The sequence below is a fragment of the Muscardinus avellanarius genome (assembly GCF_963383645.1).
Source record: "Muscardinus avellanarius genome assembly, chromosome: 19".
Taxonomy (NCBI): domain Eukaryota; kingdom Metazoa; phylum Chordata; class Mammalia; order Rodentia; family Gliridae; genus Muscardinus; species Muscardinus avellanarius.
The window spans coordinates 17,616,657-17,642,339 of NC_137805.1; the positions used below are offsets into that span (position 1 = coordinate 17,616,657).

A 25,683-nucleotide genomic window follows, 5' to 3' on the forward strand; every position below is an offset into this window, starting at 1 on the left:
AAGAATGGCGGCTACTGAGCGTTATGTCCACTCGATTAGCCTTCAAACCACAAAATGGGCGGCAGGGCTGCGACACACACACCCTCTACCTCTCCCTCTCCCTCTCCCTCTCTCTCTCTCCCTAAAAAGCAGCAGTAATACAAGCAACACACTTCACCAGGAGAACAGGGCAGAGGCAGCAAAACGGAAGTCATTGTGGGCTCAAATTTCATAACTAAGTCAAGAGAAAGAGTGCCCTAAATGGAAAACTATATTTAAAAATATGATTTCAGCAGGGCGTGGTGGCGCACGCTTGTAATCCCAGCATTCGGGAGGCTGAGACAGGGGGATTGTGGTTCGCAGACAGCTTCAGCTACTTAGTGAGGCTCTTTGCAACTCAGTGAGACCCTGTTTCAAAATAAAGAGTAAAAAATAGGACCGGAGGTGTAGCTTGGAGGTAGAATGCCCCTGGGTTCCATCCCCAGTACCACAAAAACAAAACAAAAGATTTCTCTCTCTTAATTACTTTCATTGAGATGTAGAAATCATATTTAATATATGTGTAATACAATATTATGCATAATATAATTTTATGCATATCTTCCATTTCAAAGAAAACTTTTAGGCACCTATATTCCTGTGTATTCAACAATTTCTTCAGTTTTTCTCTCTTCTTCTGTTGATTCAAGGAAAATTAATGGCTTTTATTTCAAGTTCACAGATAAAATCTGAACCTCTTTAGGTAGAAGCTCCTTTTTACTTTCCCCCTTTTGTGGTCCTGGGGATGGAACCCAGGGGCAGTCCACCACTGAGCCACACCCCAGCCTTTGTGTATTTCGTTTTTGAAACAGGCTGTCGCTAACTTGCGGAATCTCTTCTCCAACTTGTGATCCTCCTGGTCTCGGCCTCCGAGAAGGGTTTTGAGGTGGGGGACCCTCGACCCTGGCGCCTTCCCCGCCCGCAGCGGCCCGGCAGTTCCTCGCTCTGCCGCCAGAGGGCGCGCCGCCTCCGCCGCCTCCGCGTTGCCTAGCAACCCGCGGCCCGGAAGTAGTTCTCCTGGCGCGTGGGGTCACTTCCGGCGGGCGGGCGCGGGCGGCGCGGAGGCGCGATGACCACGCTCCGGGCCTTCACCTGCGACGACCTGTTCCGCTTCAACAACATGTGAGCGGGCGCGGGCGGGCGCGGGCGGGCGCGGGCGGCCGGGGCGCCGTGAAGCCGGCCGGGGCGGCAGGGCGGCCTGGCCCGCGGAGGGTTGCCCGGGCCCGGCGCGTCTTGAGCCTCGTGGGCCCCTCCGGTTCCCCGAGACGCCGACCTTCCATTTTGACGAGGAAGGGGAGGTGTCGCAGGCGAGAGGGAACCGCCCGGTGTTGATCTGGCCCCGGGGCGGCCGGGGGTCCTCGGACCCCAAGACGGGGCGGCCTTGGGAGCGAGACCCTCGCCCTTTGGAGAGCGCGGCCTGCGGCAGTGCCCGCCCTCGGCGCCCGTGGGCTCGGCTCCGGGACCGCCGCGAGCGCCCGCTGCAGGGTGCTCACATCCCTCTCGGTGGCGAAGGACGTGCGTGCACCCGGGCGCCTCCCATGCCTGCTTTCTTGTCTTGTCTTGTTTTGTTGCGGGTCGGGGGGGTGGAACCCAGGGGCATTCGGCCTCCGAGCTCCACCCCCTGCCCTATTTTTTATTCTTTATTTTGAAACCGGGCCTCACTAAGTAGCCGAGGCTGTCGGCGAGCCGCGATCCTCCGGTCTCAGCCTCCCGAATGCTGGGGTTACGAGCGTGCGCCGACACGCCCGGCTCCGTGTGCTTTTTAGATGTCTGTTACCTGTAGCACCTCATACAGCGCAAATCCTTTGTAAGCAGGTGTCACACTGTTGCCTAGGGAACGTGAGAAGCAGGGAGAAGTCTGTGTGTGCAGGTGCCGGCGTGATGGGTTGGTGGGTTTGCATATTTTCAACCCCAAACTGACTGAATTCAAGGTTGTGGAACCCCCAGGTATGGAGAGGGGGGCTGAATTTCTAGCCTGCTCCTAGCAGAGCTCTGGGGTGTGGGGTGACAGGTGACTAGAGGAGGTAGACCAGGCAGGTGAGCTCTTTAGGAGGCTGGAGAGAGGAGAACTTGACGGCAGGTTTGGGAGGCGGTTGTGAGTTGGCACGTCCCTGAAGCTCAGGAGTGTACAAGGCAGAGCTTCTTAACTAATGATCTTGGAGATCAGGCCTCTCATGTGCTCCCACTCTTCCTGCCTTGCTCCTCTTAAGCCTTTTTGATAGGAAACACTCGCTCAGGTGCTGCATTCTGAACTAAGAAGCAGCGGGTGTTAGCAGTTAGTAGAGAAGGAACACTAGAAGCAGGAGGGGAATTGGAAGTGAGGAACATGGCTTCAGATCAGGCATCCAGGAGCTTGTCATTGCAGAAAGACCTCGGGGAAGTGAGGGGCGAGCCCCAGGATCCAGGGCAGCACCTCCAAGAGGAGGGAACAGTAGTCATCCCTGTGCAAAGATTTTGTTCAAATAGGAGGCGGTGGCAATAGAGCGCGTGCAGGAGTAGAGTTACGAAGCCTACGTCATCGACTTGGGCTTTGTCAAGGGCCGAAGGTCAGGGAGGTCTGGACTAAAGGTAGGATTTGGAGGGTCAGCACTGACCCCGGCAGGAGCTAATGAGTGTAGAGAAGCCTCTGGGGTGCCCACGGGGTCAGGTGGCTCAGAGGGGGAAGAAGAGCGACCTGACACTGGGGAACTGAGTCAAGAGCTGCGCGTTGAGCCCAGTGCACGTCACCTTTGTGCACTTACTCCAGCTGAGACAGAAACTGAATCCCGGAAGCCGCAGGAGCAGAGTCCCAGGTAGTGAGGGGTGAGCACTGTGGGCCAGGCGGGACCTGGCTGAAGCCTCCTCTGGCCTCAGCACGGTAGGAGGGGCAGCCCCGTGGCGTGGCGGCTGCGGCAGAGGTGGGAGGTGGCTGAGAGGCTCAAAGGGGGGTCTCCAGCTCTCCGGGGAGGTGCACGCCACCCTCACGTGCCAGGAGGGTGTGGTCATTGCCCCGCCCCTGGCGTGTGTCTTAACAGGATGCAGGCGGTGAGCGCATTCCGCTGCCTTCAAGGTGGGCTTTGCAGAACCACTGTCATGCCCGTTGCTAACTTTATTTCCCCAGGAATACAATGATTTCTCGGTGAAGTTGTTCATGTTAATCAGCCGGGTGTGGTGGCGCACGCTAAAGGATCTCGCAGGTTCGAAGCCAGCCACTCTGGCTTAAGAGACCCTGTTTCCAAATTAAAAAAAAAAAAAAAGTATAAAAATAGGTCTGGGAGTATAGCCCGGAGGTAGAAGGGTTTCCTGGAACCCTGGTACCACCCCAAAAATAAAAGAAAATATCAATAGATGTAACCCTCAAACTAAAGTTTATAGTTTAGTGTAAAGGCAGTTTTTGAAACAAAGGCTGAGATATATTGGATTAGAGAAATATAAAGTGACTGGCATCACGAGGGCTCCCAGGAGAGATGGGAGCGCTCACCTTCAGAGAGTGGGAGAGCCGAACCGGAGACGGGCAGGGCACCCGTGAGCTGCCAGCGGGCTGTGACCTGCTGTCTTAGCATACACTGGTTGGTCCCCGCCCCACTAATAGTTTCTTGCCGTACGGACAATGGAAGATTCTGATGTAATTCTTTAACTCCAGAATTTGTCAGGGCGCAGGGAAATGAAATGCCTGGGTGCCTTGTAGTGGCTGTGACAGCCTCGTGGCCACCAGCTTAATGGAAGCCATCTCCCTTGGCTCTCAAGTTGTGGGCTAACCACATTTTGTTTTCTTTGAGGAATATTTTTTAGTTTTAGCAGGCTTATTCAAGTTGGTCTTTGTGAACACTACTTACTTTTGATATCTCTCTTTCAGTAACTTGGATCCACTTACAGAAACTGTATCCTTTTTATAAAAGGTTAATGAAATTAGAAAATGAAGAAATGAAAGGACAGAACAGACTTTGATTTTGAAAATGTACAAACTTCTAGGTGTAAAGTGACGTAAGCAATCTTGGAAAGCAGCTCTTTAGGAAACGAGAGCAAAAGTTGTCTCAATTCTGCCCGGGAAGCTTCATAAAGTAACCTCACGTAGGGCTGAGACCTGGCAGCCCTGCCACCTCGCCCGGTAGTGAGCGCAGCTGTGCGCCGCAGGAAGCACAGGGACCCAGCAGCATGGCGGCTCCTATGGGGCCAGTGGCGCCACCAGCAACAGGTGCTGCAGTTTAGCCACTCCATCCTTAGCAAGGTAGCCTCGCTCTTCCTGCTCCCCATGGCTGCCAAAGCAGACCATCACTCCATGTTCTGGCAACAGAGCCAGCGAGAGGAGGGGAGAGCGTCCTTCCACGTTAGGGGCGCCTTTGGGAAGCACCACGTAGCCCTTCTGTGTCTCACGGACCATACCTGCCTCTGGTCCACCTGTCCAGTCCTGTGTGGAGTCCAGAGGCGTGCCCAGCTTTAAATCGGGACTTGTAACTAAAGGGAATCAATGATTTAGGAATGAATAGAGACAGTCTGTCTTTATTGTGCTGCCCACAGAAAGCAGGTGCCATGTAGAAAGTTAGGTTGTTCTTGGTTATGCTGCAGTAACAGATAACCCCACATCTTGAGGGCTAAAAACAGAGATTTTTGGATTATGCTCCAAGTCTACTGCCGGAGGGTAAATTAACTGAATAATTTACCAAAAGCAGGCAGAGGAAGCCAGTGGGCATGTGAAGATCCTTGTTTGAGGCGATGTGCAGTAGTGAGCACTTCGTGGAGCAGTGTGACGGGAATGTTGGAGCCGAGGCTGCCGTTTCGGGAAGCTCCTGGCCGGCCCTGCATGCTCCTTAACAGAGCTCTAGTATGGGATTCCTTTTTACCTGCAGTACCTCGCACACTGGCCAGAGTACTTCATCGTGGCCGAGGCACCCGGCGGAGAGCTGATGGGCTACAGTGAGTACCGCACAGGTGTTGTCTTCAAGCTGCTCAGGTAGCTGAGGCTTTGACAGAGTTCCAGACGGGCTGCCGCAGGCTGTGTGATGCTCTCATCTCTCCCGTGGTTAACTCCGCAGCCTCCTGGCCAATTTGTTCTGTGCTGGGCCCAGCCCGGGGCGTGGCGGTGAGCACCAGACACCTGGGGCTTCTGGGTCTTGCTCTGTTCTGCTAAAGCTGTGTAGCTCTACACTGAATTAGTAACATCACTAACAAGACCTTGAGGACTGTTTCAGCTGTTCCTCAGGCTGCCCCTGGAAGCAGAGGTGGCATCCAAGGCACCAGCCACCCTCTGGGTGACCTGGGCTGCCGTGGAGCCTGTGGCCGGCCCCTTAGTGAGGTTGCACTAGTCGACACAGGCCCGTTGGGAGCCAGCGTGTCAATGACGGCTTCTCTCCTCTCTGGCAGTCATGGGGAAAGCGGAGGGCTCCGTAGCCAGGGAGGAGTGGCACGGGCACGTCACAGCGCTCTCCGTCGCTCCCGAGTTTCGACGCCTCGGTTTGGCTGCTAAACTTATGGAGTTGTTAGAAGAGATTTCAGAAAGGTGAGATGATGTTTTACGATTGCAGAGCTCTGAAACCTCCTGCTCACTTCCTCTCTCTGTTGAGCATTTGTGAGACGTTTTATACCACCGTGACTTGACGCTTTGTAGGAATTTCATTCTCAGCCTCCAGAGTCCTTAGAATAATTCCACCCCACGTTAACAGTGGTGTCTCTGTTCCTGGTTTGCCTCTGAGGACAGTTAAGGCAGGGTGTGAGTGGCCTGATGAGAGCCTATGGCCAGCTCCCTGCTACGCCCCCTGCCTGGCAGCAACTCCTACAGGAAGCCAGACAGGTATGTTTTCTGTATAGGTTAAAATGCTCCATTATCTCAGTATGGTTAAAACAGTAACCACACTGTATCGTAATGTTTAAATCTCCTTTAGCCTTCACAAACTTATTAGTGTCTAACTTGCCGGCTGCAGGCCAATCCCCAGGGGAGTCCATGCTGCTTCCCCTGGGGCAGGTGGGCCGGAAGCCTGCCGAGTGGCCCTGGCTGCTCAGTTAGTCGCCCACTGTTCCAAGGCCAAAAGAAAACAGTTCAGTCTTAACTTTAATAAATACTTATAAAGCCCAGCATGGTGGCGCAAGCTCGTAATCCCAGTACTTGGGAGGCTGAGACACAAGGATTGCACAGGTTCAAAGCCAGCCTCAGCAGCTTAGTGAGGCTCTCAGCATAGCAAGACCCTGTTTCCTGTAGCCTAGAGGTAGAAGGCCCCTGGGTTCCATCCTCAGTAAACCCCCTCAACACACAAATATTTGTAGATTAACAGTAACTACTTAGAAAAAACAAACTGAAGGTTTTGTTTTTGTTTTTTATTTGTGGGTCTGGGGATGGAACCCAGGGCCATTCAACCTCCAAGCTATACCCCCTGCCCTATTTTTTTTTTTTTTTTTTTTTTGAAACCGGGTCTCACTGAGTTGCAAAGGGCTTCACTAAGTAGCTGAGGCTGTCAATGAACCGCAGTCCTCAGGTCTCAGCCTCCCAAATGGCTGAAATAAGTATTTTTACTATGTTTTTAACGATGACCATCCACTAATGAGCTGTATGGGACCTCTTTGGACATTGAATGACTTTAATTTTTGCTGGTTCTGAGGCTTGATCATGCTGGGCCATCCCTTTATCACTGAGCTATATCCCTAGCCCTTGTTTGTTTTGAGACCAAGTCTCACTAATGTGCCTGGGCTAGCCTCAAACTTGAGATCCTCCTGCCTCAGTGTCCCGGGTAGCTGAGGCTACAGGTGTACACCACAGTACCAGCTGAATGGCTTCTTACACTCAGAAACAGATTCAACTCAACCACCTGGATCCTGTTCCCATTGATTCTAGATGATACTAATTTTTCATTTAATCACAGCAACTGCCAGAAACCCAGCTTCATAAAAATACATAATTAAAAAGGAATGTAGCACGATCTAACGTTGCATGTGTTAGCTGCTGTACACAGGTAAAGGTTGCCACATCTGACATGTAAAAGTTTTGCTGTGTTTTTCCTGAACACCTGGAGCGCCCTGGGGCCTGTGTGGCTTGGGCACCTCAGGGCACCATCCAGAACCATCAGCGTTCTGGCGTTTTGCAGGGAGACCTGTTATAGTCACCAAACACCCGCATCAGGGAGACACAGGCGCACAGTAGTGACGAGGTAAGGCGCCTCCTCTCCCATATGTGAGACGAGAGATGTCCAAGTGTGGGCAGCTGTCGAGCTGCAGCTTTTCCTCCAGGGCAAATGCCTGAAATAACAGGAAGAGGACCGTTGTGGAGAAGGGCTCCAGGGGCTTAGTCTCCACGTTTTTGGATTTAGTAAAGGCAAGTTTTAAAGAAGTGACTGGCCACAGACACTCGGGGGGGGGGGGGCAAGTGGGATGCTAAGCTTTCAGAGAAGAAGGAAATGATACTACTTTAGGAGTCATTATTTTAGGGTAGCTGCTAAGATGTGTAAGTTCTATTAATGGTATGAGTGTGTATATACAGATAAATACATATTTATATGCATGTATTTTAACGTATACTTTAAAAACAGAAACATGCATAATTCCTGTAAGAGACAAAAATAACTAAAGCAATCCAAAATAAAAAAATATTAAATGAGATAGAAGCTGTGGACCCAAATATTACGATAGTGTTAATGAACTGATGCCTCCAGTTAAAGACAGAACCGTCCTACTTACAGGAAGTGTAAAGAAACTGTTATGCAAATTCTAGCCAAAAGAAAGTACGGAGCCATTGCATAAAGACCGACCCTTCGAAAGCGTTACGCACCAGTGACAGGCTCAGAGTAGAGTCCTAGACCTGGACTCTGAGGTTGGACAGACAAATCTCTCTCACGATGAACCTGCCCCTGTGTAGCTGATGGATCCTGCCATAGCACCTGAGTAGTTAAGTAAAAACAAGTATTTAAAACACGTGTGTGTCACTTCCTGGGGAGTCTCACGCTGCAGTGTTTCCCTTTTTTCTTTTAAAGAAAGGGTGGATTTTTCGTTGATCTCTTTGTAAGAGTGTCCAACCAAGTCGCGGTCAACATGTACAAGCAGCTGGGCTACAGCGTGTACAGGACGGTCATCGAGTACTACTCAGCCAGCAACGGGGAGCCCGATGAGGATGCCTATGGTGAGCTCCCGCCACGCCCTGCCCGGCGGCAACTCCTGCAGGAAGCCAGACAGTTACACTTTCTCTATGGGTTGAAATGCCCGATTTCCTCAATATGGTTAAAACAATAATCACATTATATCTTAACGTTTAAATCTTTAGCCTGTGCCTTTACAAACTTAACCATCATTAGTTTCTGTAGATTATTGTTTCACTGTGTTGCAAATATATTTTTTTCGTAACTAGTAAGAACATCTGTTTGAATCCTAGGTGGGGTCTGTTATCTGATGTATCTGCAATTAGAAATCTCACAGTCAATACATTTCTCATAGAATCGGGTGGAGTGGGGGCAGGGATAAAACCTCTTATGAGAACTTTACGTAAACACCTTAGAGTGACCCCAAACACTTTGCTAGCCGCTGCTCATGTCCAGCTTTGTTCCTAACAGATATGAGGAAAGCACTTTCCAGGGACACGGAGAAGAAGTCCATCATCCCGCTGCCCCACCCCGTGAGGCCGGAGGACATCGAGTAGCCATGGCAGTGGTTCTCAGGCACATCCCAGGCAGCTCGTGGACACTGCCATGGTGCTGGACGAGCGTGGGGCTCTACTGGGGAGTCACCACTTAGACCTTGAAGGCCCGAGGAAGTACAGGCTGTAAACTGACTGGAAATCTCATTGTTTCCATTAGCAATGTAGCACATACTAAAGTTTTCCACTACAATAGAACCCAATCAAGAAAGCCACTGGGTCAGAAATGTTCCACTGCTGCGGGTCATGATGTCCACTGTAGGTCAGGGGAGACCTCCTGCCCTGCCAAGTGCTGTGCCTGAGAGCCACTGCCGCGTATGTATACAGCTGTGTTTTCTATTTTGTACCGAACTGTTAATGAAGCTTTAAAAGCATGTACAGAATGTATAAACCTAAGATGTATAATAAAGTGCACTGCTGACTGTTGCCTACACATCTGGTCATTTATACGACTTACTACGTGAGTATGGCTTGTCTTCAGGAGTATACTGATAACATTCGTGACTAAACACACCAGTGGCTGAGATGTGCTTGTTAGACGCGCTTCACCTCTGCCTTACCTACGCCACATTTCAAGTGTGGGTCTCAAGTAGTCCCGAGGCGTGTGCTGAGCTCTTATTGTGGGTTCTTCCTAATTCCTTCTTTTCATACTGTTGGTCCCATAACACTTGTTTAAATAAAAAGATGCAGAGGGGTTTTTTTGGTTTTTGGTGGTACTGGGGATGAAACCCTTTTACCTCCGGGCTACACTCCCAGACCTATTTTATATTTGGAAACAGGGTCGCTTAAGCCAGCGTGGCTGGCTTCGAACCTGCGCGATCCTCCTGTCTCCGCCTCCCAAGCGCGGGGATTACAAGCGTGCCCATCACGCCCGGCGTTTGTTTTTTTGAAAGAGGAAACAACTTAATTCCCAGAGACCACAGGCCAGCCACATATCTCCACTGACTTTCCATCAGCTAGCATTTAGCATCAGCTAAATTACATTTCCTGACTGGAAATCTCCAGTCAGGCAAAGAAGAAACAAAGGCTCTACACGGAATGCTTGCAAAGCTTGTACTTTTCAAAGGACTTACTTTGGGAGAGCTGAGGATGGTCGAGTCCTGTGCGACTCGCTTGTTTTCCCACGAGTGTACGTTCTTCTTCAAGCATTTCACAGCAGCGTGTGCTCGTAAGACTTCTTAGAAGTGCACACAACATAAGGAGAGCAGGCCTTTCTAGGAAGACTGGTCACTCCTAGCACTCTTCATTTCACCCTGATGGCACAACCAGCAAAGGACATTACAACCCGCCAGAACCCGCCGGAGGCCCCAGAGCCCAGCCCAGCCCAGCAGCTGAGGCAGGGGCTGAACACACACCTGTCTAGAAACACTCCTGCTTTATTCTGCCTTCCAACAATATCTCACTTTCAAGAGAATAGTAGCTTGTATCCCCCTGGATGAATATACTTGCATATTTAATAAATTTGCTAACTAATGGGCCTTATAGGTACAAAACAAGTCTTGCAAATACAATTCTAGTCCTTGGGTAATGAACAAAACAAGAAAAACTATGCTTGAGAAAAACTGGTTCAGTTGCAGGGAAGAGTGTCACAGATTTTTTTCAGGTGGAGAATGTGCCCGGCTGCCAGCACACAGTCTGGTTCTTGGGCTGCGGTGCTCAGCACGCAGTCGTCACCAGGACAGTCGCCACCAGGGCTCTACCCGAGCTCTAACCGCAGCACGAGCTTCAGCTGTCAGTGCCAAGAGTGGACAACTGGGCTGTGGGATGCTGGGGTGGCCGCTGGTTCTTAGGGCTCGATGTACATGGCAGGATGGCAGACCCTCTAAGGCTCATCCTAAGGAGGCCGGAGGAGCAAGGCTGCACCTTTAACCAGTGTTTCCCACACTTGCCTGACCGGGCACCAGGACAGGGACAGCATTCTTACAGCACATGTATAAGCCACTGGCTTTTTAAGCAAACCACCGAGCCCAACCAGATTAAGGAACTGATCACAGAATAACAAACTAGACTGAAACGTTCCTGAAAAGACCTTTTCAGAAATACAGTCACTGTGAATTACTTAAGTGATGTTTTAAAATGCACTGAGATAGCTGGCCACTATCAAGAAGGTAAAGATATTCAGATGTTAATCCAAACACATCCAATTCTACAAGGACTGAACATATTTAAGAAAGTAGCTGGAAATGCACATTTTATTGAACACTTTTATACCAGGTATTTTCCTTTTTCTAATGTAATGCTCAGGATGTTCTTTAAAGTTACCAGCTTACTTTATGAGTCAGAAACTGAAAATGAAGATTACGATGCACAATCACTAAGTGGCAATGCTGGGACTGAACTCAAGACTGACTAAGACAGTGAGAAAGCTGCAGGTTTCAGGTGAATCCTTAACACGAGAACACCTGAGAAATAGTAGGATCCAACCCACAAACTCAAAAGACGAAAAACCTACAGGTCCGTCTAAGTATAAGCATCACCTAAATTAACATTTCCTATGCATGCTGTGGACAAACACTAGAAAAGTTTGGAGTCACTTGGGTAAAGAAATCCAGCAGTTAAAAATTCCTTTGCTCATAATTCCCCACCCCTAACAAGCCAACATTTAAAAAATAATCCAAAAGCTGTCAAAGATCCTAAACAATTCTTGTTGGTAAATATAAAAACTTCCAGAAGTCACAAAAGTTCCAAACTATTAATTTATAAAAATAAGAAAACATTTTCAGTAAGAAGAAAAGATCAGGATTCACTCTCGTCCACGTCCTTGTCTGGATCTTGCTCCGCAGCCTCCTTTTCCTGCTGCTGTTTCTTCCAAAGTTTGGCCATGGCAAGGAGCTTGAGGTTAGGCTGGTTGGCAGCATCTTCTGGAAAGATGTAATCATAGTATTCTTCCCAGCCTGCGTCAGACTACAAAAACACGACAATCAGAGGCCGGCAGACACATGGCTCAAATACTCCTATCTGAGTTAAAATGAGGAGTTTTTACTGGGAACCCAGAGTTGTAATTCAACTTGGATTCATTTTACAAAACAACATCAAAACCTACTACAGAAAGCAGAGGGTATGAGTGGCAGCGACAGGACCCCTGCTGGAGTCCCGACAGCTCAGAGCCAGAGCACGTGGAGAAATCCTGCGCACACTACCGCTGCTCCCAGAAGGCAGCGCCTCCAGCCACCCCTCACAGTCTCAGGCCTAACGCTCAGGACCGTCCTGACATCCGGGCCGCCAGCTGCCCTGCTGGCCCTGCGCTCCCCGCCCCGGCATGTTCCCCGAGAGCCCGTCTCCCTGGGCCGTTCTCAACGCACGCCACCTAGCACCGAGGCCAAAGCGGGCGTCTCTCCTCAGTGACGTGACTCTTACCCCGTCCTCGGCCTGCACCTTTCTTCTCTTGTGGACTTTCTCTGGCATGAGCTTGTCCACTCTCTCCTTGTCTGACGCTGTTCCGAATTCATCCTCGAAGCCGCGCCAGGACTCCAGCAGCATGAGCCGCTCTTCCTTCTCCTCGCAGTTGCGCATGGTTTTGTTCGCCTCTTCGTAGATCTGTCTGCATCTGGCCACGCTTCCTTCCTTCCCGGAAGACAGCTCAAACTGAGCAAAACTGATCCACACCTTGAAAACACGCGGAGCCAAATTAGCCACGCCGCCCAGAAGACAATGATCTGACGATGAGAGTTTAAAAGCTGATCTCCAGTGAGCAGAGTATGCGCATCCCTCCTGTTCTACAGAATCCATCTCAATCAATTACATATCCCATTTGACTGCTGGAGCAGTCTGCTTCTACAGCCAATGTGCCTGGCACAGTCTTAAAATCATAAAAAGAGTAACTGTTTTTCCAATCCTGTCATACCCAAGATATTCACAGGCAGTATAAACAATGACTTTATATAATCTTAATATTTCCAAAGTCCTAAGGCTCAACAGGCTCCCTTTAAAAGCAAGAAAATAATTTAAAATAATGGGGGAGGGCTAGGAATTGGACCTTAGGGCCCCACGCGTGCTAGGCAAGCACTCTACCACTGAGGAGCATAACCCTAGCCCTTTTTAAAATTTTATTTTGGGACAAGGTCTTGCTAGTTGCCCAGGCTGGTTTCTTATAATCTTCCTACCCCAACCTCCTAAGTGGCTGGGAATATGGGTGTGTACTTCTGCACCTGGCTGAAATAAAATTTCATAAAGATACACTTAAAATGTAGAAATACAATACACTTTTAGGACTGCGTATTCAATTGAGGAAAATCAAAGAGGCATAAACACCCAGGATACCTTGACATGTTGTGTTCGCTGAAGCAGCTGTCGGTAAAGGTTTCGTGTCCTTTCAGTTTCTTCTTGCTCGATCTCAAAGTCAATGTATGACTTCCAGAGCACCTAGGAGAGAGGACCGTCTCGGCACCAGAAAGCACGTCCAGAGCAGAACTCACCACCACCCTAACACACTCAGAAAGCACGTCCAGAGCAGAGCTCACCACCCTAACACACCTGGGCACGCCACACTTCTCTGCTAAGCAAACCTGCATGTGAATGAAATACTGTTTGCATTTGTAAGTTTGACAAAACTCGACTAGATCTAGATTTTAGCTAAAAGGCTCTGGATTCAGTTTTAGGTTCTCCTCTGGAGTTTTTAAAAGGTTCAACTTACTCAAGAAAAACTGAGAAATTTGTCGTTTCCTAGAACTTCCCTGATTCTGTCATAATTAATTCTGGGAAGAAAGGCTCGGCTTGGCCAGGACGTGTGTTCTCAGCCCCACTGCAAACTCCCGGCTGCTGACTACTCAGGTCAGCTCAGCAGGCACTCGGTGAGCAGCTGCCCACCGGTCAGGGCACGGGCCGAAGCTGCCCCTAACACCAGGGATGGCGGTGCGGTGGGGAGCGGAGCCAGCCACAGAGCCGGCGACCCACAAAGCCCGCCCGACCCACGAACGCGCAGGCCAGCAAGCTCCACACTGCGGCGCCAGGTCAGCGCAACACTGGCAAGGTGGCTGGGTGAGTCCCGAGGCCTGTGCCCTTCAGATGGGTCCCTGCTGCTGGGCGCCACCGTGTGGCGCAGTGTCACTACTGCAGGCTGGCCAGGACTCCAGTGGCAGCAGCAATTCAGGAACATCAGGACTTAATTTGAGCCTCTTCTATTGGCCCAATCCAGTGAGGAGAAGCCAGGGCGGTGCAGGGCCCACCTCCACCTCCCTTCTGCGGCCAGGTTGTTGCTGGCTGGCCCCTTCCCTCCCCTTCCCTTTAAGCTTCCTGGTTTGAAGAGCAGACCTAATCACCCACCCCATAATATCCTGATTCGTCCCAGGTGCCATCATGTGTGCCTGCTGTGATCTGGAAGCCAACTAGAGCGCTTCTGCCCTACCCCCGATCTATCCTACAAACAGAAAAAGCCTAATCTGAGCAGAGGAAAATGTCGGCTAGTTACATCATCTTCACACTCTAAGACAGACACACACAGAGTTACCTACAGGAATACTGGTGTCTAAAACAAAACACCATTCGGCCTGAGCGCCTCACCTCTGGCATGTCTAAGCGTGGCTGGCTGATGGCTAACTCGTAGATCGCCCGGGCTCTTTCAATATCACCGAGGATTGTCTCCAATTCTGCAAATTTAATCCAGGAGGTGCAATTCTCAGGTCCAAATTCCAGGAACTTTTCATACAGCTTCCGGCACCTGTCAAATTCTCGCAGCTGCAGCTCCAGTTCGATGTAGCCTTTAAACAGCTTGTTCTTCGGGCACTTGCCGATGGAAGTTCCCTGGAAAGTAGTGACCAGAGCAGGTGACACTGCGGGCACTCGAGGCAGTGGGTGCCTGGCCAGAGGCTGCCCCTGCGGAGGGCAGGCCCAGCGTGCTCACGGGCGGCAAAGGGAAGCCTGAGAACCACTCACACAACCTCTTTGGATTTTAAACTTTCACAGGGAACATGGATGTCAGCTATGTAAACGCTCCTTTAAACAAAACGGAAGCAGCCGGGCGTGGCGATGCACCCTTGCAATCCCAGGACTGGTAAGGCCGAGACAGGAGGATCACAGGGTCACGGCCAGCCTCAGCTACTCAGTGAGACCCTGTTTCAAAATAAGGAATAAAGAATAAGGCTGGGGTATAGCTCGAAGGTAGAATGCCTCTGGGTTCCATCCCCAGTACTGCCCCCCCAAAAAAAATAATAATTTAAAAAGAATAATCAAAAAAAATAAAACTTGACTTGCTGTTCACAGCCAGGGTTAAAATAGCATATCCAAAGAAAAATCACATTAGTATTTAATCCTGTTAAAATTTTAGGGCGATTTTTAAGACGAATGTGAATTTAATACACCAAAAAATTTTGTGCAGGATGAGACTACTAGGTTTAGCCTGAGGACAGACGGAGCAATTGGCAGCTACAGTGTGTGTGTGTGTGTGTGTGTGTGTGTGTGTGTGCGCGCGTGTGCGTGGTACTGGGGTTCCTGGACACCCTTCTACCTAGGGGCTACACTCCCAGACCTAACTTTTTATATTTTTACTTGGAAACAGGGTCTCTTAAGCCAGCGCGGCTGGCTTCAAACCTGCGAGATCCTCCTGTCTCCGCCTCCCAAGCACAGGGATTACAAGCGTGCGCCACCACGCCCGGCAGCTACGGACGTTTTTAATGTTACGACCCAATGTTCATTTGCCCGAGGTAACAGCTACAAGCTTGATCACCCAATGATTTTGCAAGGGCCACATGATTCTAACACATCCTAAGCTATAAAGACACGAATTCCTATTGCTCCTTTAGTAGGAACTGTACAACTTTTAAGCACTAAGATTCTAATTTCCTCCTCAAAGGACTTTATGAGGCACCCAGTCCTACTTACCAAAGCTCTTCTGGCAAATGGTAGATTTTTCTGCCTTATTTCAAACTGTGCATAATATAACCACATTTTGGCAAACGTGAACTAGAAAATAAAAGCACAAAAATATACAGCTTAAGAGACTCATTAAATTAAACTGACTTGAAGAAAAATTTAAATTAACCAAGACCCCTGGTAATGAGCTTTCCCTTAAACTTCAGAGTGAAGCAGAATGTATCTTGCTTGTTTATGAGCAAAGCGAAGCTGACTTTATTTCACAGCCGGTAAAACACGGCATGCTCCAGCTCTGCCAGATGAAGACTTGGACCTTTGGGGACCTCATCCTTTAGAGCAAGCTTACCTTCTTGTGAGGAATTAGTTCCAAGGAAGCTTGATACACCTGCCTTGTCCTTTCAGGATCCTGTATCGGATAAATAAGTGTTGCAAGTTACTCAAGTGCTGGGAGCACTGCCTTCACTAGTAACAACACGAGGCGAGCCACTGCTTTCAAACCCTGGCTCATGTGTGAGCAGCAGCAGCAACTGCCTTTGGCTTAAGAAGCACCAAACTTACCTGCAGGCAGGCTTTGTGTCTGAGAGCAGAAACAAAGATGTTACACGTTCTCAGATCACAACAGGAGTTACTCCTTACACCTGTTAACTTGTAACAACTAATTTCTGAAAATGTCACTTGATTTTTAGGAAAAGGAGAACATGTACAATCTAGCTGCTGAGATCCCTATTTCTAAGACGACCCATACGTTATGGGAAGATATAAAACATTAAACAAGGGTGGTTCACTGTTCCCTTTCAAGTTCCAAGGGTTACAAACAGGCGCGCAGAGTTTAAAATGTTCCTGAACATGTAACTATACAGCTCAACAGAGGCCTATCAGGATTTAAAACTAGCCGGTAATGTGGTGCAAGCCTGCAATCCCTGTACTTGTGAGGCTGAGCCAGGAGACTGCAAGTCCAAGGCCAGCTCCAGCAACTTAGTGACGCCCTCCATAACTCAGAGACCCTGTTTCAAAATACACAAATGGGGCTGCGGGTGTAGTCCAGAGGTAGAATGCCCCTGGGTTCAATCCCTAGTACCCCCGCCCCCCACATACACACCAACACCACCAAAAAAGAATTTAAAACTAAACTTGTTTCCAGGATTCCACCTCTCAGATGCTACCCACAAGAGACGAGCCGCGTCCGGGCACGGGATGCGCGCGCTCACCTTTGCCTCCAGCTCTTCGTAGAGCGCGTAGTTGACCCAAAGGTAAATGTAGCGCTTCCAGTGCCTCTTCTCCTGGATGGGCGGCACGTTGGCGATGGCTCTCTCGTAGACTTCTCGCACGGTTTCAGCCTCGGCGTCGCTCTCCACCAAGCGCAAGTAGTCGAACCACGCGTCATAATTGTGTGGATTAGCCTAGAAAGACAAGTGCGTAACCAATGAAAGCCAAGCCCCGGCTGCTGGGCCGAGGAGCCCGACTGCCCGCGGGAGCTCAGCGACTTCCCGTTGGCCCCCGTTATCATGCTGAGGAAGCCTCTACAGCCCCGGTATGTGTGTCGGCCCCAATGCTCCGCTAGCAATTTCAATGTCGCCGGTTTAATTTCCGGGTCTTTGATCCAAGCTGACTCTTGTGTGGGGTTTAATTCCATTTTTCACAAATGGATAGCTAGTTCCCCAGCATGACTTGCTCATTGAAAAGGCTGCCCTTTCTCCACTGTGACCTCGCCAACAACACCAGTGTTAAGATTATAGAAACCAAAAGGGAAAGAGATCCAGAGGACAGGTTACTGGCTCGATGTTCCAGCCAAGCCCCTTCCTCTCCTGCCTTCACTCCAAGCTAACTTTCCACTGGAGAAGCCTTTGCTCGTGAGTGTGCTGACCACGCCACACACCAGCCCGGCCGCACTCACCTTCACCTCCTCCTCGTACTGGAACCTCCGCTTGCTCACGATGATGTCTTCAATACCCCGTCGGTCGCCAAACTTCTTCTCAAAGATGGTGTAATTTTTAAAGAGTTCTTGGGCCTCGTGTTTTGGAATTCTATCCAGGGCATACTTGTAGATGACTCGGACCCTTTCAAACTAAAAGCAGAGAGGATGGTTACCTTCTAAACACAATATTCTCACTCTAGTCACAATTTCAAGAGATGCTATCACGTAAATATTATTTGTCTGTTAAGCTTCGAGGCCTTAAAATGCCTCAAATGAAACTTCTCTTCTCTGCTGGTCTTCCTGCCAGACAGGACCCATCTCTGGGCCCAAGGTTCCTCTCCCCCACATTGCTGATAGAGGCCGACTGTGAATCCCATTACACAGGATCAAGAGGGAGGGAGTCTCCTCTCCCCCGTCCTCGGTCTCTGCGGTGACCTCAGTACTTAGCAGGCAGCACTCCGATCGTGTCCTTGCCCATAGCACAGGCCCCGGGGCCCCCTGGTTTATCGCCTGCCCTCACTTCCCAGGTGGGCCTGGAGTCCTACCTCTTCAATTATACCGACTCCTCCCTCCTGCCAGCCTCCGTTGCTAACCTGGACCACTCAAGTCTCCCCACTGGCCTCCCCAGCTCCATTACCCCCACACCTCACAAAATATCGTGTGAATTGGCTAGAGGCCCTCTTTAAAACAGGAATCACATCGGATCCCTCTACCACTTCAAACCCTCACTGTGTCCCCTTTGGAACTGAAACTGGATCTCCCATCGTTACTGCAAGACCTGGCCGACCCCCCAGGCCTGCGGATGAGACCCCTGCGGGTCAGTCTCCATGCGTACGCCTTCTTTATGGCACGCTGTTTTTACTCAGAATCCTATACTGTTGGGGGCGTTCTGCCTCGCAGTTTATCATCTGAAAAGCCCTGCCACCAGAGGCCCAGGACTCTCAAGTTCACAGGTCCAGACGTAAAGGCTTCTCAAACCAAGCCCAACAAAACCAAGACCGTTAGAATACAACCTATAATCATCCTGGATAAAGTTGTGCTTTTTGTCTCTTGAAGACATGCAAATAAGAAAAAGTGAAAATGAGCTCGTGTGCAGCACAACTTTCCCAAGCTGTTCTGGACTGCGGTCAAGTTCTTCCGGCGCACTTACTTCTTTCTGATTTTCCTCGAATTTGGCAAAGGCGACATAAAGGTGTTCATCCATGTGTTCATCTCCAAAGAACTCGACAGCTCTCTCGTACACCTTCCGTGCATGGGCAAAATACGCATGTTTCTCCTCGAAACGGGCATACTTGATCCAGTTCTTGACGTCGGGGTGCACGAGGACGAGTGCCAGAAGTTAAGAAAATTCCAGCAAGACAACACGGCTTCAAAAAAACCAGCCAAAGCGTATCAGCCCCGCAGGTCACCCGGCAGCTGCAGGGCGACAAGGCACAGGAGCGCAAGCCCCCAGCACGGGGTCACGTCCCGCTCGCCTCTTCCTGCCTACAGGACTTATTCAATGGAACGGCAGTGGGCGCAACACAGTCTGGGAGCCAGAGGAATCTCTACCGTGGTCACAGCCACGTGATCTGTGTCATTTAACCTGCCCCAGCCTTTCCTCTGTAAACACAGAAAAGTCACACCCACCTCCCTGGAGTACTGTCAGCTCTAAATACAAACACACAAGGAAACCCCTAAGTAGTTCCAAAGAACATGGTCAATAATGGTACCGATTATCTGATCAATTCCCTTAGAGCTGAACAAATGATTAAGAAAAAAAAGAAAAAAAGAAAAAAAAAAAAACCCAGAAGAAAAAAAGCCCTCCTAGTTAGAGGCAAAAGAGAAAGGTTTGACTTGTCATTTTATTTTCCAACACAAACCTCACCCAGCAGGAAAGGCCACAGCTGCGGGACCTTTTGTGTCCATTCCTACAGGAACTGCAGGTTTGGTGCCCGAGCCTCCGTGGAGGGGCCTCGAGCCCAGCGCGCACGCGCGGCCCAGGAAGGATATAGCGCTCATAAATGGTGCGTGCCCGCTCCACCTCCTTGTACCGCAGCTCGAAGTTGATGTAGGAGTGCCAGGCTTGCTCCTCAGGCTGCCACTCCATCCAGCGCTCAAACACCTGCCGGGCGCCCGCCACGTTGCCCAGCATCTCCTCCATGTACGTGTACTTGTACCTTTAAAACACCCGGAACTGCTGCTCAGCATTATGGGGACAGCCCTCCAGCCCAGTCTAGGGCTCATTTTGTTAAACGGGAAGAAGAGTCAAAATTTATCCTTCCTAAAGGTAAAATCAAAGATGACTTCTACTGAAACATAAACCCAAAAAGGACGACTCACTGGGAATAAAAGGCATTTTTTTCTTTAGATTGCCTAGTTCAACAAAAAGTTTCTCATAGAAGTTACAATCAAAGTCTTAAAGATTTGATTACACAATTATTAAACACTAGGGTTATGACTAAATAGACCTTGGAATATTAAAATGCACTTATAGGATGTTTATAGAAAAAGTAGGATGCTAAGTTAAATGCACATAATTTTAATAACTATATAAATAAAACACACAGAGCGTGGAGTTTTCTAGTCTCCGAGAGGCCATTCAGAAGCCTACCAGCACTGGTTGACTCTCGGCAGGGTCGTGATGGCGCGGTCCCAGATGTTCCGGGCATGGTTGACCTGGCGATTCTTCATTTCCATTTCTGCATATTTCAGCCAGAGTGTAATATTCCGGTAGTCCACATCTAAGGCACGCTCGTAGATGGATCGCGCCCTAAGGAGCAAGGTTTGGAGGGCGTCAGAAGCAGTGTATACAGCGTATGTAGCAGCGGTCTCAGACTCTAAAGGACATCTGCCCCGTGCCACTTCTGGGCATAAAAGGAGAGACGTAGGCGATGCTCGCAAGTACCTACAAAGCCTCAAGTATGACAGACGAGGGTGTAATTACAATGCAATGTGGTAAGACCTTAGAGTCAAGATCTGCAGAGTACAGAGGGAGAAACAAAAATACCTGCTGGATCAGTCTTAGTAGCAGGTAACTCCAAAATTTTGAACGTGAGAAAAGTTCCAGTTTGCCAGGTGGCCAAGGAAGGTGGGGAGGGAGAACAGCAGGGCCAGGGTGAGGGAAGCCATGCGCCGGGTGGGTGCACCCCGGCCTGCTGGAGCCAGGCAAAAGTACGTGTTCCAAAGAGGAGTGAGGATGAAAGAATTTTTAATTCTAACGTGGGGCGGGGGGGGACCAGCCTACTATCTCTACTGGCCGACCCCTCTCCTGGGTCAATATCTCTACTGGTCGACCCCTCTCCTGGGTCAATATCTCTACTGGTCGACCCCTGCTTCTGGGTCCATATCTCTATTGGGCCGACCATGGGTTTATTTCTCTAGAGGTATTTATAGTTACAGGCCAATCAATATCCTCGTGCTATCACCACCAGAATACAATACAGACCAATCCAAAGCACATACATTACAGGTAGGTTAGTCAGTACCCTCGCGCCATCACCACCTCATCTTCTCTCAGACCTTTTACATTGAACTTTCCACGACCCCAAACTTCTTTGTTGACTCTGGGCGAAGGTCAGTCAGCTGAATCAGAAATATTCTTTTAGGGGGAAACCTTAGTGGCTTCCCACACTGGCCCAGGGGGCAGGCGGGGGTGAGAGCAGAGAGGCCGGGGACGCAGGCCCAGGGTGAGGGGAAGCCATGCGCTGGGTCTGGGGGGTGCGTCCTGGCCCAGCGGGCAGGCCGGAGTGAGAGCAAAGAGGCTGCAGGACGGCAAGGCCAGGATACCACTTTCATCGTGCTAGCCACAGGTTTTCGGCAGAGCACTTTCTTTTTTCATTATTATTGTTTTGCAATAGTGGGAACTGAACCCACAGCTTCTCACGTGCCAGGCAAGCTCTCCGCGACTGAGCTACGTTCCCGGCCCCAGACACTTCCATTTCAAGGAGCCTCAGTGGTCCACAGGCGAGTGCATCTAGAGACTCTCCTCTGGCCACGCCCCAGGCCTGTCCTGCCCGGCCTGAGGCCAGGACCGGAGCTCAGGGCTCCAGGGAATAAAAGCTGGGGCAGCAAGACAGCAGGCAGCCTCCACCTGCGCTTCCCCTCTCCCGACCATGCGCCTGTCCGCACTCAGCGCCCTTCTGTAAGCACGACGCTCGCTACTTTACCTTTGAATCTCCTTCAGACTTTCCTCCCATTGTGCGTATTTTATCCAATTACTAATCACAGTCCTGTTTTTTCTTATGTTGTCTTCAAAAGTCTGAAAGAAAACAGGGTAAAGGTAAGGGAAAAATGACATCCCTCTCCCCCTATTATAAGCTTCGCACTAAAACGCTCATTCGTTTTGTTCTTATTTAAGAGGCGTCATATTGCGGAACCCTTGACAGCGCTCCCCAGCATCTTCCCAAAGAGCTAGAGTCTGAACACTCTAGAGACACACGCCACCCGGGTCTGAAGCAGCAAAATTCACCAGAGCCCAATTACGGAACCGGCCTAGGAGTCCTTCAACAGCTGAATGGATTACAAAACGGGTACATACACACACGTGCGAGTTTACTCAGCCATAAAAAAATCAGGTCATTTGCAGGAAAACAGATGAAACTGAAGAATTCTGCCAAGAGAGATCAGCCGGTCACAGAAAGTCAACAGCCACAGGTTTTTTCTCTCAAGAGAGAAAATAGGAAACACAAGGACCGTAGAGAAATGGAGACAGGAGAGCAATGGGGGGCTGGGCGGGGAAGGAGGCGGCGAGGTACTGCCCCGGGCACAGGAAGCATCACTATGCCCTGCGCGGGCTGGAGAGACGCACACCTGGAGCCGCGTCATGTACAGCTGCGACTCCCTGGACCTCGCTAGGACATGTCACCGCAATGCATGAGAAAAGTGTAAAGGAGACATTTTGGAATATTACCTTTAAGTCCTCTCGGTAATTTTCAGAACTTTATATATGGCTCATTGAGAATAACAAACAAGTAAGATTAGTGATTTAAGGTAATCCCATATTCTACACTCGAGTGAGATCAAATCTGAGTGAGATCAAATCTGATCTCAAAGGCATCTCGCGGGTCTTCCTGGTCCTGACTCTCGCCTCGGCAAGGGTGCACACAGAACACAGCGTGGCCCGCGCAGCACAACTCTTCCTGTTACACTTCCACCTCTCTTGTTCAGCACCAAAAATTATGTCTCTAATGGATTTCTTTTAAACAAAAACACGTGTGTGTGTGTGTGTGTGTGTGTGTGTGTGTGTGTGTGTAGTTCAGCGAAGTGTAGTTACCTAAAAACTAGAATTTATTCATAGATTCCCAAAGCCAGTGACACCTCCACCACCTGGGAGGCGGGCGCTGGAACGATCCAGGGGGTGGTAAGAGCCTTGAGTATAACCGGGGCACTGAATAAATTTACTGAGGCGATGAAGCACCCAGGGGACACTGAGAGATTTTCTTTCTAAAAGGGGGAGGTAAGCCAGTAGGTCTGGGGGTCTCTGAGTTATATTATCCACGCGGCTCCAGACAGATTGCTTTACAGACTCACCCACGAGCTCTTCAAAGTAACCTGTAAATCCTACACGGTTCACAGACCAAGTTGCTGCAGACTGACCTTCCTTTTCCTCAGTTTGTAATCACTTAATTCTTCCTCATCTGTGATCTTCTGTTGAGGGGGCGGCGGAAGCAGCTCAAGTTCTCTCTCCTTGGCTTCTCTCAGGAGTTGTTCAGCAGTTATCTGTACTTCTGCCGGGGCTTTGTTTTTCACCTTTTAAGAGAGAAAACATTCCTATTTTCAGTAGATGCTCTTCAGGCAAGGTTTAAGCAACAGGCGCACATTCATTTTTAGAATGCGAATGTCTAACTAGAATACAAGATACCCTCTTTGTATGGCACATCCACATTCCTTCATGAGACTGAACAGAAAAAAATACTTTGTTTTCTATCTCTTACAGAGTATCCATCTATTGGCACTTATTATAAGCAAATGGGTCTAAGTCTAAACAGAAAAAGGTGGCAAAAATAATAGCAAGCGTTCCCTTCTTGGGGAGGCTAAAAATAAAATCTGAGGCTATGTAGGTAGAATGAGAATTTGCTTTACCTGGACGTGTGCCACAGTGGGATGTGGAAAGAAATATACCCAGCCTCACTATGATGTACAGTCACAATGCACCAATAAAAGTATATAAAAATGTGTACTGCTTCTTAACTAGCATTATGACCTCTATTTACGGGACTTTGTTTTGGTGTGTGTGTGGTATTGGGGGTGGAACCCAGAGGCTTTTCTACCTCTGGTCTACACTCCCAGACCTATTTTATATTTTATTTGGAAACGGGGTCTCACTAAATTGCTGAGAGCCTCACTCAGTAGCTGCGGCTGGTATTAAACCTATGTGGTTCTCCTGTCTCAGCCTCTCAAGTACTGGGATTACAAGCTGCGCCAACACGCCCGGCTACTTACAGGATTATTAAACTAATTTTAATGCCCCTAGCAGCTGATTTAGTTTCCATAGCCATGTAAGTCAACCTAAACTTATTAATATTGGACTCTAAGCTTTTTTTTTTTAATGGAACCCAGGAGCATCCTACCTCCGAGCCCTATTTTTTATTCTTTATTTTTAAACAGGGAATGAGTTGCAGAGGGCCTCACTAAGTAGCTGAGGCTGGCCGCGAATCACGATCCTCCTGTCTCAGCCTCCCAAATACTGGGATGACAAGCGTGCACCACCACACGCGGCTCGGTTTGTTTATTTATCAGATGAAAAAACTATGTTTAACTAACTTAAATTGTGCGCCTGGCAAGTCCCGTCACCTACGCTCATCCCCTCTCCTAGGCGGCCTTCGGGTCGGCTTAAACGTCACACCCTCGGCAAAGCGGGCTCTGAAGACCCGGCGCGCCCGCTCTGCTCTTCACGCCTCGCAGCCTGCCATCTCGCCCTGGGCTTTCATCAAGTCCTGGCAGTTGCCCGCATGGCAGCGCGGCTCCCTAGTGCCCGGCACGGCGCCTGGCTCGGCGAACCTTCGCGCCTCGCCCCGTCCCTCCCTCTGCCCAGGGGGAAGGCCGCAGACGCCGGCCGGCTCTCCCTCCCCGTCCAGCCCCAGCCTAGGGCGCGCCACCCCTCGGGCCGCGGGGCCTCCCTCGCCGTCGCCTACCTTGGCCACTTTCGGAATGCGCTGCTTCCCCGCCGCCGTGGAGGCCGCCATGTCTGCGGCAGCGGGCCTCGGCGGATCCCGCTCGCACCCCGACCCCGGACAGCAGCCCCCAAGGGCCCGCCGGCCCGCACCGCGCTCCGACGACAACCCGGGGCCCGGAACCGGAAGCGGAACTCGCTGCGTGGCCTTTGGCCGCGCGCCTGCGCCGAGGGCGGGCCGTCTCCGTGGTAACCGGTGCGCGTCCTCCGGGGCGGAGGGCGGAGAGCGGCGTCTCGGCGCGGCGGGGAGGCGGACGGCGCTGGCCTGTCCTCGGATCGCGGGCCCCGGGCGCCGGGGCTCGGCGCATTGCAGGTCAGTCTCCGGGGCTGGGGGCTGTGGAATCTAGGCCCCCTGCCAGGGGGCCGAAAGCCGGCCCGGAGCCGAGGCTCGAGGGGCTGGGAGTTTGAGCGGCGAGGAAACCTCCGCTCCCGGCATGCCCCGGGGCGGCTGCCGCGCCGCGCTGCATGCTGGGCTTTGTAGTCTCTTAGGTCGCGCCCCCACTGGTTTCTGGTCTCTGGGAGGTAGTACCCAAATAATAAACTCTTGGAATTTAAAATAGCGAGAGGTATTTGGGGCCCATCTAAATAAATCAGCAGAGTAGTGAGTAAACCACCTTGACTTAGAGTGAGAAGCTAGTGTTTAAAATTGTGAGTGTTGCCTTCACTAATTCTCTTATCCTGAATGCCTTCAACTATAAAATGAAAATAGTTAAGACCTCTTTCTCTAAAAAAATTATGTAAAATGCTCATTCAATATTTTTTGTGTGATACTTGGCCTGTATTCAAAAAGAGAATAAATAAGCAAATGAATAAAAGAATTTCTTTTTTTTCCCTTTTTCTTTTTCTTTTTTCTTTTTTCTTTTTTTTTCTGTCTGGAAACTTGAACTGAGTGGCAGTCTACCTCCAAGCTACACCTGCAGCTGATTTTTTATTATTTTGAAACAGGGTCTCACTTAGTTGCGGAGGGCCCCACTAAGTAGCTGAGGCTGTCTGGGAACATGCATTCCTCCTGTTTCAACCTTCCAAGTATTGGGATTACACACGTGCACCCCCCACACACACAGAGAGAATTTTTTAAGAAATAATTTTTCTGTAAGAGAAGTTTTAGGTTCAAACAGAATTGAGTGGAAGTTACAGAGTAACTTACATGCACCTCCTCTCTCCACCCTGCTAAAACCTCCCTGCTATCAACATTCCCCA

At 50.0% G+C, this 25,683-nt stretch overlaps 2 protein-coding genes across 3 annotated transcripts; one reads left to right on the plus strand and one right to left on the minus strand.

The window, feature by feature from the left end:
- Positions 1-1,087: 1,087 nt before the first annotated feature.
- On the plus strand, positions 1,088-8,611 carry NAA20 (N-alpha-acetyltransferase 20, NatB catalytic subunit; the record flags this gene model as incomplete). 2 transcript variants are annotated; one of them, XM_080716016.1, is made up of 6 exons in its annotated part: positions 1,088-1,140; positions 3,854-3,878; positions 4,821-4,926; positions 5,359-5,494; positions 7,953-8,098; positions 8,526-8,611. In XM_080716016.1, 6 exons carry the CDS (start codon positions 1,088-1,090, stop codon positions 8,609-8,611), a joined length of 552 nt encoding a protein of 183 aa, XP_080572142.1. The 2 variants fall into 2 exon arrangements, with proteins under 2 accessions (XP_080572142.1, XP_080572143.1); XM_080716017.1 differs by having other exon boundaries at positions 4,821-4,911.
- Positions 8,612-11,344: 2,733 nt separating this feature from the next.
- CRNKL1 (crooked neck pre-mRNA splicing factor 1) lies at positions 11,345-24,499 on the minus strand (the record flags this gene model as incomplete). Its single annotated transcript, XM_080716130.1, has 14 exons — positions 24,446-24,499; positions 22,908-23,060; positions 21,479-21,570; positions 19,924-20,082; positions 19,323-19,489; positions 18,481-18,659; positions 17,310-17,480; positions 16,624-16,815; positions 15,762-15,821; positions 15,425-15,505; positions 14,108-14,347; positions 12,869-12,970; positions 11,966-12,214; positions 11,345-11,512 (listed from the first exon to the last, which is right to left on the minus strand). Exons 1-14 carry the CDS (start codon positions 24,494-24,496, stop codon positions 11,345-11,347), a joined length of 2,064 nt encoding a protein of 687 aa, XP_080572256.1. The 5' UTR covers positions 24,497-24,499.
- Positions 24,500-25,683: the final 1,184 nt, after the last annotated feature.